General features: G+C 53.3%; 2 protein-coding genes across 2 annotated transcripts in view; both read right to left on the reverse strand.

The window, feature by feature from the left end:
• SPEG (SPEG complex locus) overlaps positions 1-9,896 on the reverse strand; it is a 47,522-nt gene that overhangs the window by 34,472 nt on the left and 3,154 nt on the right. Inside the window, exons 2-3 of the mRNA XM_008580485.1 lie at positions 7,480-7,623; positions 6,950-7,132 (exon numbers count right to left, since the gene is read on the reverse strand). Of these exons, the coding sequence (XP_008578707.1) occupies positions 6,950-7,013 (64 nt within the window). The 5' untranslated portion in view covers positions 7,014-7,132; positions 7,480-7,623. The remainder of the gene's footprint in view (positions 1-6,949; positions 7,133-7,479; positions 7,624-9,896) is intronic.
• The window catches only part of LOC103596782 (striated muscle preferentially expressed protein kinase-like), a 17,374-nt gene continuing 14,750 nt past the window's right edge, over positions 7,273-9,896 (reverse strand). Inside the window, exons 8-10 of the mRNA XM_008580491.1 lie at positions 9,469-9,893; positions 7,480-7,623; positions 7,273-7,295 (exon numbers count right to left, since the gene is read on the reverse strand). Coding sequence (XP_008578713.1) covers positions 7,273-7,295; positions 7,480-7,623; positions 9,469-9,893 — 592 coding nt within the window. The remainder of the gene's footprint in view (positions 7,296-7,479; positions 7,624-9,468; positions 9,894-9,896) is intronic.

Genomic DNA, 9,896 nt, shown 5'->3' on the forward strand with positions numbered 1-9,896 from the left:
AGGTCTAGTTGCAGCCACCACTGCAAAGATCTAGTACGTAAAGGCACAGCAGAAGACCCTTCACATCAAGGCTTCTCAGAATGACCCTTGAACCACCCACATCAGGACCACCTGACAGCTTAGTTAAAATACAGACTCCTGGGGGCCGGCCCGTGGCTCACTTGGGAGAGTGTGGTGTTGATAACACCAAGGCTACGGGTTCGGATCCCTATATACAGATGGCCGGTTAGCTCACTTGGGAGAGCGTGGTGCTGACTACACCAAGTCAAGGGTTAAGATCCCCTTACTGGTCATCTTTAAAAATAAAAAAATAAAAAATAAATAAAATACAGGCTCCTGGGCCTTACTCAAGAATTCGGTTTTCTGAACTGGGAGGTTGGGAAACTGCATTTTTTAAAAAGCACCCCAAGTGGTTTTTATGCACATGAATGTTTAGGAATCGCTCCTGATCCTCATGGTAGGACAACCCTGAGAGGGTATCACTGAGTCCGATATAACTCGGCCATTAAACTCCAGAGCAGAGCTTTGAACCCAGGAGATGACTCCACAGCCCTGGTGTCTCCCACCGTACCACCTGGCCTCCCATCTCAGGCAAGGTCTCTTAACTCTACGGCAGTGGTTCTCAGCTTACTGTGCATCAGAATCACCTGGAGGTCTCCTTCAACTAAAGCTTGCTGGGCTCCACCCCCAGAGTTTCTGATTCAGTAGGTCTGGGCTGGGGCTGATAACCTACATTTCTAACATATACCTAAGGGGATGTGTGTTGACGCTGCTGCTGGTCTGGGGACCAAACTTTGAGGAACCCGCTCCATGGTCTCCACTGCCATCCCAACTTCTACTCTTAGGAACAGTCTTTGTTGGGAAAATATAGAAAAAATGGTCAGGGCCCCTCAGATGTTCAGAATCTTGCTGAGCATTTGATGTAACTAGGCATATGTGCTCAGGTGTTCCTTGGTTATCGTCTAGTGTAATTGTGCATGAGCACCCAGGTGTCCTGGCTTATGGACTTAAGTAAAAGGATGAGTGGCTCTGATCCACAGGGCCTCCCATTCCCGGGATGCCCCCCCAGTGTGTGTGGGGGGGGTCATGGGGAGGCCACTACTCTTGCTGAAGGCTGCTGCTACTGCCCCCGGGACCCTCTGCAAGGCCACTGCCACTGCCGGACCAGTAAGCTGCTGCCGCTGAGGAAGCTGAGGACTGAGCTTGTGTCATCTGCCAGTAGCTCCCGGAATCTTTCCCAATTACCTGGCATCAACCTGAGTGTGAAGGGTCTGGTGAACCAGTCTGTGCAACAGGTTTGGAGGGTCTGAGCCCTAATTCTGACAATATAAATAGAAACTTAGTATAACTAAAATAATGAAACATTTTGGCTTTAGTTATGATTTGCCTTACTTTACAGCCTTATTATCTTTTGCAGCTGAGCATCGCTCCCAGCCTCTGGGTGCTACCCAGGCTGTTCCAAGGGCTTAGAAAGTCACAGGAATTCCTGTCCCCCGCCCCCCAACTGTCCCCTCACACATAGTCCCTGAGGTCCACACAGCCCCTGACTGTCCAGGAGGGCCTCCGGGTGTGGCTGCGAGAGCCAAGGAGTGGTGGAGGCACTGTCGTGTTCTCAGGAGTCTTCTGGCTGGGAGGGAAGACAAGCCAGATACACAAACAGCTATAACAGCAATCTGGAATGATAAGGTGGCAGGAGAGGAACAGATAAGGGCCATTGGAGGACAGAGAACAGGAGACAACTTTCGGCTCAGGGAAGAAGAGGGAACTGAGGGAAGAGGTGGAACTGGAATAACAGTTTGGGTTCAGCAGGAAAAGGGAAAAGCATTCCAGGCAGAGAAAACTGCAAGAGCAGATGCTGAGGGGAAAGGCACATGCACAGCGGACTGTAGCTCAACTGTCTTCTGGCCACAGAACTGGGTCAAGCAGCAAGCAGCGGGGCATCACGAAATTAGAGCAGGTGCCTCCCACGGCCTCAGCTGCCTCCAGTCACCCCCAGGTCAGCCTCAGACCTCTGGCCACCCCAGCCCTGTGGGTCCAGATGGTGAAGGCCAGCTGAAGGCAGGTGGCCTACACTCTGAAGGAAAAGAGGAGCTCCTTGTGACTTTTTTTTTTTTTTTCTGTCCTTTTTGAGACTGGCCGCACCGCGCTCAGCCAGTGAGTGCACCGGTCATGCCTATATAGGATCCGAACCCGCGGTGGTAGCGACGCTGCGCACCCAGCGCCGCACTCTCCCAAGTGCGCCACGGGCTCAGCCCTTCCTTGTGACTTTTGAGGAAGGGAGTGACATGCTGAAGGTTAACCAGCATATTTATACGTGGCTTGGCCCTCCACAACCTGCCCTTCACGTGCAATGTCTCGGTAGGTTCTCCACAGGCATTTCCTTAAATGTCTGCCATGGTAATCCCACCACGGAGAAGTGAGGCACAGGTTGGCCAGGAGGTGGGAATCTCTGCAGGGTGCCAACATGAATATTTCCCCTTGGACAAGGAGAAATTGTGCTGAGAATGTTTCAGGTTTGGTTTAAAATGTACAAGGCATTAGAGAGAATGTCACATGGTCAGCCTGACCTAGCCATTGAAGTGTTTAATTTCTTACATATGTGACACTGGATTGCTCCAGGATAGGTAAAATGTTAGCACCAACTGTAATTTAGGTCTCCATCCTTGTGATAGGCTGTGAGTGATAACCCCCATTCTAGGTGACAGCCTTGGGAAACTGCACAACGGGGTAGAACTGCTGCTGGCAGACAGAAGCTGGGAGGGGGGCTGAGTCTGGTCCAGGGGACCACACCATGCTGTTTTTTTTCAAATGTTGTCCAAACCCCCATCAAGAATGGACAACAGGGGTTGTGTCGCATTCTAAGATCCCCTCCTCTGGCAGCCACTGCCACCACAAGGGAGAACCTGCAACTGTGCAGCAGGTGGCCTGGGACCAGGGACAGGAGAAGTGGATGGCAGATGCTGCTGCCATGATTTTTTTTCCTTTCCTTTGTACTCATGACCCCAATAACCTCTTTTCTGTTGTAATAGTGTTTTTCTTATATGTGGGACCAGGATGAGCTTTGATGAGCCATCTCCTCTGGCCCAAATGTCTTTAGCCAACTCATCTTCCCCATAGAGCCTCGCAAATCTTACCGAGTAGGTAGCCCAGGAGTTATAATGATCCTCACTTTACAGAGAAGAACTGTGGCCAGCTAAGGTAAAGTGAAGAGGCCAAGGTCTTGGCTGGAAAATGCTAGAACCTGAGGCTCAAATACATGAGACCCATGCTCGAGGGGCAGACTGAAGGCAGCAGGATAGAGGTCAGGTGCATGGAGCCTCACACATCCCCCTTCCTCCTGACCATCACCCATAGGACCTCCTGTCAGAGCCCACCAAGGTGTGAGCCGAGTGCGCTCTCACCAGGCATGCAAAGAAACAAACAGGACCACAGCCACTACAGAGGTGGGGAGTCCACAGAGGAAGAAGAGAAAACCCCCAATCTGACCCACCTACAGGGGGCATCAACAGTCCCCTCCCCATGTGCTTATGAGCACGATTCCACCCTAACCCCACTCTTCAGAGTAGCAAGAAAGGGGATGGGATAGCAGTGGCTGGGAGTGTAGGCCTGGGAGACTCAGACACAGGGCCCTATCGTGACCCTATGCTCCTAGAGCTGAGCATCCCAATAGGGTAGCTGCCAGCCACCTGAGACTATGTAAATGCATGGTAACTAAAACGAAGTGAAACTAAAAATTCAATTCCTCAGTCTCTCTAGCCACATTTCAAGTGCCCAGTAGCCATATGGCTACCATATTGGACAGTGTACATATAGAACATTTCCATCATCGTGGAAAGTGCTATCAATCAGTACTGCTCAAGAGCAATTTGCTAAAGCTTTCCCAGTCCCAGTTTCTTCACCTGTACCATGGGCATAATAGTAGAACATAACTCAAAGGGCTGGACTAAATGTCATATGTACTGGGCCTGGTACATATGAAGCCCTGAGTAAATGCTAATTTGTCACTTTATTTTTAACTGCGAGTCACACTAAGTTTATTTGCTTCATGGGTGAGTTATTTTCCATTACTTTAAATCACTTGTTCCTTATAACATTCCTAGGCAGCTTGTAGATGCTCAATAAAGGTTACTGGTCTGGTGCTGGTTCCATGTCACTGTGCTCTCCCATTTTTGTCATCCCATCTGCAAAATGGGACTATTGCCACCTGTCATATGTCTCTCCAAGGGATATGGATGGTGCGATCTAGCTCAAGGGAAGAGATGTGAAAGGGTTTGGAAAAAGGATATGGCACTCTCCAAACAGAAGAGACTGTTTAGAGAGATGCACAGCACTTGGCACAGGTCAGTGCTTAATCAATGCTTGTGTGATAGATGCGGGTGGCAGGTGAGAACGCTCCACTTCAGTTAAGCAGCTTTCTCACACTGCCCAGCCACCCACCCCAATCCACACACCCCCTTTTGGAAGAATGGCTGTGGTCTCAGCAGAGTTATTCAGTGGGCTGGAAGGGAGGGTTGGGGTGGGGTTGCCAGAGCTAGTGAGGACCAGGCCCTGCCAGCACAGACCCTGCCCCCCAAACCGCAGCACCCAGGGCTGCATTCTCTAATTACACATTCCCCAGTTACGGTGGTTCCCACCAGGAATTAAGATCTGTGAGCTCTCAAGAGCAGGGCCTGTTGGGATGGGCACCCCAAGAGGGCGCTGGGCAGCCAGCCCTGGTTACTATGGCACTGGGCAGGGGGAGGAGGAGAAGCAAGAAAGGGAGGAGCTCCACAGAAGCCACTTCCCACAAGACACCATCCGCCCCCTCCCTCCACCTGCTCCCCTCTGCCCCCACAGCCACACTGCTGGATACCCTCCCCCAGCCCCACACCTCACTTCCTACAGCTCCAGGCCTGGGACCCCCTCCCTTGCCAAATGTCTGTGCCACCCACTGGTTCCACCCACTCCTGCTGCTTTACAGCCCACTGGCCCCTGTCCAGCTACTCCGGACCAAACAGTGCCTTGTAGGGTAAGAAAATCAGCTTCTTTAATGAAAGCTACATCTGGAGCCGCATCTGGACCCACGTGCCTCCTGCCCTTCAGGCCCTGGAGCCCTTGAGCCAGCCTGACTTATAGGGGCTGCCTGCTTGCTGCAATGCCTGTTGCAATGGACTAACGCAACAAAGGCTTTCTGGCTCCCCAAGGTGGAGGAGGCACAGAGATATGGAGACAGGCAGAAGACACAGGGGCTGGGAAATATGCAGGGGCTGCAGGGCTCACAAGGGCAGGGGTGGCGTTCCCAAGGCACAGACAGTGTGAAGAAAGGGGCAGAGAAGGATAAGGGGCTTCCCAGATCTTGGAAACCTGAGCTCGTCTGCACATCACCCCTTAATAACAATAACAACTAACATTCGTCTACAGCTTTACAGTTCATAAAGCTCGTTCACACATTTGCTTTCATCCGTGAGGATGGCATAACTATCTCTGGTTTACAAATAAGTAAACTGAAGCTCAAGGAGGCTCACTGTGGCAAGCACAGAACTCACAGTCAAGTGCTGACAGCTGCCTCACCCCAATCCGCCTTCCCAACCTAAAAAGGCTCCCAAATGGCCCTGAGCCAGTATTGGGGCACCCTCCATGCACCTCCCACCAAATCTCAGACCAAGTCGAGTTTTGACCAGAGTCCTGGAGCTGGGCCTGGGCCCTGTAAGGGTAGCTGGGAGCTGAGTCAGAGGCCAGATCCCAAAGGTGATGGTAGGACGGAATCATGTGGTGGAGGGATGGCTATGATTCAGTGCGGTGGGAGGGGCAAGCAGGACAGAGAGGAAAACATGGGCTCCTGGGAGGACATGTGAGCTGAGCAAAATGAAGACCTGCATTCCACAAAGCCACATGGTGCAACTAAAGGGTCTACATAGCACAGGGACAGAGATCAGACACCACCAAGAACTCCCTCATCATGAACGTGCTGAGGCCCTGGGACCAGGCACACAGGCTGTCATCTTGTCCCCTGTAGCACTTACGTGAAGAAAGGAACAGAACAGCATGTGCTATTCCTCCTTCTGGCATGTCTGGCTCCTCCTCCTGCTGGTCTAAGTCCCAGTCCCAGCCTCTTTCAGGGCCCTGATGTCTCTCAGTGCAGGTATCCAAGAACACTGACCAACTGCTCATTTGTTCTAGGCCCTGGATTCACCTGTCCTGCACTGTCCTCCAACCTAGATCCTCTGATCTAGGTTTGGTCACCCAGGGGTAACCCCCTCAAGGGATGAGTCTCTGTCTTTTCCTTCTGTCCCAGCCTCTCCCATCCTCACTCCCCAACCCCACTGCCCAGGGTCAGCACCCTGTCAGGCCCACCAACCTGAAAGGGTTGAACTGCCCGTGCACACCAACCCTGGTCCAGCCCTGCCTGAACCAGAAACTGGACTGAAACTCAAAGGAATTAGCCCACCACAAAGTAAGGGCTTTCACAAAAATAGAAAACAAGGCAGCCTCAGCACTGCCATCTCCTGAGAGGTGCTCTCAGCTGTACCCACTTTACGGCTTAGGGCTCAACAGAAGGAGGGGGTAGGAGGTTGTGGCAAGGGAAAGCATGTCTTTTAACTAGTGGGGGAGGGGGGAAGGCTGTCCCATAGAAGAAATGATCTCAGAGGGCTCCTGGTGGCTCTTAAGCTCTTGCAGCTGAGAGATTTTTTCTTGGAGACTCAAGGACAATTTGCTTTTCCCACAGGACCCTGTTCAGGGAAATGCCATGGGAGGATGGCATTTAGAGGATGTCTAAAGACAAATTTCACTGACTTCATGAATTGGCCAGCCTGGTGTGTGCCTTGGGAATTTGGCCCCTGCCTGGAGGCCAGGGCCATTTAGAATGCTTTCACCAGAGCAGCCGACATATGAGAACGAACTGTGGACTCTGGCTAAGAGCCTGGCCCATAGCCTCAGAACCACCGAGAAGGGTCATGGGCTCCCCTACCTGGTCTCACAGCCAGTGCAGCAGCACAGCTGGCCTGGCCCAGCTCATTGGTGGCGGTGGCCATATAGATCCCGGCGTCAGCTGCCTGGGCCTCCCTGAGCAGCAGCGTGTGCCGCTCACCCTCAGCCCGGATGAGAAGGCGGCCCTCACTGCGTAGCACTGACCCATCTTTGTGCCAGGACACTGTGGAGACATGGGAACCAGCTCACCATGGCCCACAGGGGCCACTGAGAAATCTCATCCCCATGACATGCACCACGCAGGAGCCCAAATCACTCCTCTCCCTGCCCTATGAAACTCCAAGCAATCTGCACTCCCCTCTCTCAGGGGGTCCTGGGAAATCTCCCTACATGCGCGCACACACAAACACAAACACACCACACACATACACACACACTCAGGACAGCCCCCATGGAGGAGATAACTCCCCTCCCTCCTTCCCCACTCCCAACTCCCTCCAAGGATTCTGGGTGAACCTTCCCTTCCCACCCCACCCCCAACCTCAGCCTGGCCCCAGTCCTGGAGCTCACCTTGGGGTGGGGGGTTGGCGGTGATGATGCACTTGAGTAGCACGTCGGCCCCTGGTACTACTACCACGTTCTGCAGAGGGATCTCAAACACAGGGGCCTCCAGTGGCTCTTCTCCAGCAGACACATAGGAGTCATCTGAAGACTCTGACAGACACAGGGGTGACAGGGTAAGGGAACATGATCCTTGTGGGGATGACTCAGGAGGAGAAAGGGCATTGACAACCTCAAGTCCTAGAAAGCCAAAGCCAGAGAGAAGGGCTTCTAGAAGGCAGGGGCTGGTGGAACAAAGAGTCTCTCTCGTGAATGTCTTGAAGCCAGAGAGTTCTCTAACAGAACAGAGTAGCCATGGCTCCACACTACTTGTTCCTAAACTTCATGTACAGTTAAGAGTGCTGGTTTCAGGGACTGCGCCATGTATGTATTCACATAAACCAGTCGGCATGTATGGCATACCAAGTCCCGTGCGAGGCACTCTGAGGGACACAAGACTGTAACACACTTCCAAAGGGACAGAGGACAAGCTAACAGCAACTCAAGACTTAAGCAATAATAGTGGTGTCACAGGGCAATGTGCAGTAAACTGTCAAATTTATGATGCCCCCAGACTCAAAAGAGGGAGCGGCAGGTAGGTCAGAGGGGCCTGTGAGGTCAGCTTTGGTCTCATCCATTCACCAGTGACACTGCACTTACTGCACAGTGAGCACTGTATGGGCCCCAGGGATACAAAAGGAGATGGGATGTGGTCCCTGCTTACAGGAAGCTCATACACACAGAGATAATAAAACTCCGATTTCATGGATCTCTCAGATATTTTCCAACTCTGACATTCTACAAGCTACATAAAAGACAACACGGATAGCCAAAAGAGCAATGAGAATCCCAATTCTGATGTTTTCTAGCTACATGACCTTGGGCAAATCAGATAACCTTGCTGAGCCTCAGTTTTGTCATCTGTAAAATGGAAGAGATAACACCTAATGTTATGCAGAACTGGCATTCAGACTGCAGTGGCATAATACCCCCAAGGGCCTAGTTAACATGACCTCTGGGATATGGTTGTGAGTATGCAATAATGACGGCTAGTAGGGTGATGGATCTCACCATTTCTAAAGATTACAAGGTGGTAATAGTTAAATGCAAAATAATTCTGATGCAGAAAAATACAGGGTGGTAAGTGCAATGAAAGAGATACTGGCAGTGTGTCCAGGTGCAGTGAGTAGAGTCATCTAGCCTGGAGAAGCAGTAAGGAGTGGAAGCAAGCCAATGATGGCTTCCTCTGCTTCTCTCCAGGAGTGTGCCCCAAGCTGATGTTCAGAGTTAAGGGCGGGAGCATTCCCCTGTTGGTGATGTTGGTCACCACCCATGGGATGGCTGGGAGACAACACACAGGCTGGCATGTGTAGGGACCACCGTCAGCTCAGCGATACAGGCATGCAAGGATGGGAGAGAGGAGCCTAGAAGGGGAGGGTGGGTCAGATCATAGTGGCCACAGAGGCGTCAGGGGATTGGTGCCGGGATGAGAACAGAATAAAGAGTTAGCTGGCCCAAAGCTTGCCTGTAACAGAGACTTGACAAATTATTTGAGACCAGCTGCCACCTGTTCTCCCACAGAGGGATGGGGGCTGTGGAGGGGCTCCTTAGGTTGCACCAGTGCCTCCCCCCATTGTTGGTCCTTGACCCAACAGCTTAGTAGGTCACTGGACCCAGGGGACCTATGGCAAGCATATGAGCACCAGTCTTTGTTCACACCTCAGCTCCACCCAGCTCCCAGCAAAACACACTCACACTCCCCTCACCAGCGGCAGGTTCTAGCACAAACACCTTCACAGTCCTTCGCTCTAACTCGAGCCTGCCCCCGTGCCGTCTCTGACAAACCGCACCCTCGCAGCCCCCCACGCCAGGCTGAAGCTCCTGCCGAGCAGACTTGCTCTCCCCAAACGCCCTCCCCACCAGTTCCGGGCACCTTCTAGGCCCTCCCGCTGGCCTTACCGAGCTCAGGGGAGGTGGGCCGAACCCGACGACCTTTGCCCTGGCTGCGGGGACCTCGGCGGTCCCAGGCCCCCCAGGGACCGTCCTCCTCCGGCCCTCGGCGCAGCCTCTTCTCCGCCTCAGGCCCCGCCCTGTTCTTCTCCAATGTCTGGAGCACAGCAGCGCCCTCCAGGCCCGGCGTGGCCCAGGGCAGGAAGCGCACGGCCTGCGCCGGGGGCTCCCGCTTCCGCCCCGGGGGGCCTTTCGTCCTGGCCTCGGGGGGATCGGCAGCGGGGGCCGGCACAGGGCTCCGGCACTCCTGGATGGCTCTGCCCCGGGTCAGCGGGAACTGGTCCCGGCGCCTAACCTCCTGCTGCGGGCCTTCCCCCGACTCCGTCCGGCCCACCGGTCCGCGGCTCCGGGGCCTCCCAGGCTCGTCCTCGGGCCTC

Source organism: Galeopterus variegatus, unplaced genomic scaffold, assembly GCF_000696425.1.
Source record: "Galeopterus variegatus unplaced genomic scaffold, G_variegatus-3.0.2 Scaffold2108, whole genome shotgun sequence".
Lineage (NCBI taxonomy): Eukaryota > Metazoa > Chordata > Mammalia > Dermoptera > Cynocephalidae > Galeopterus > Galeopterus variegatus.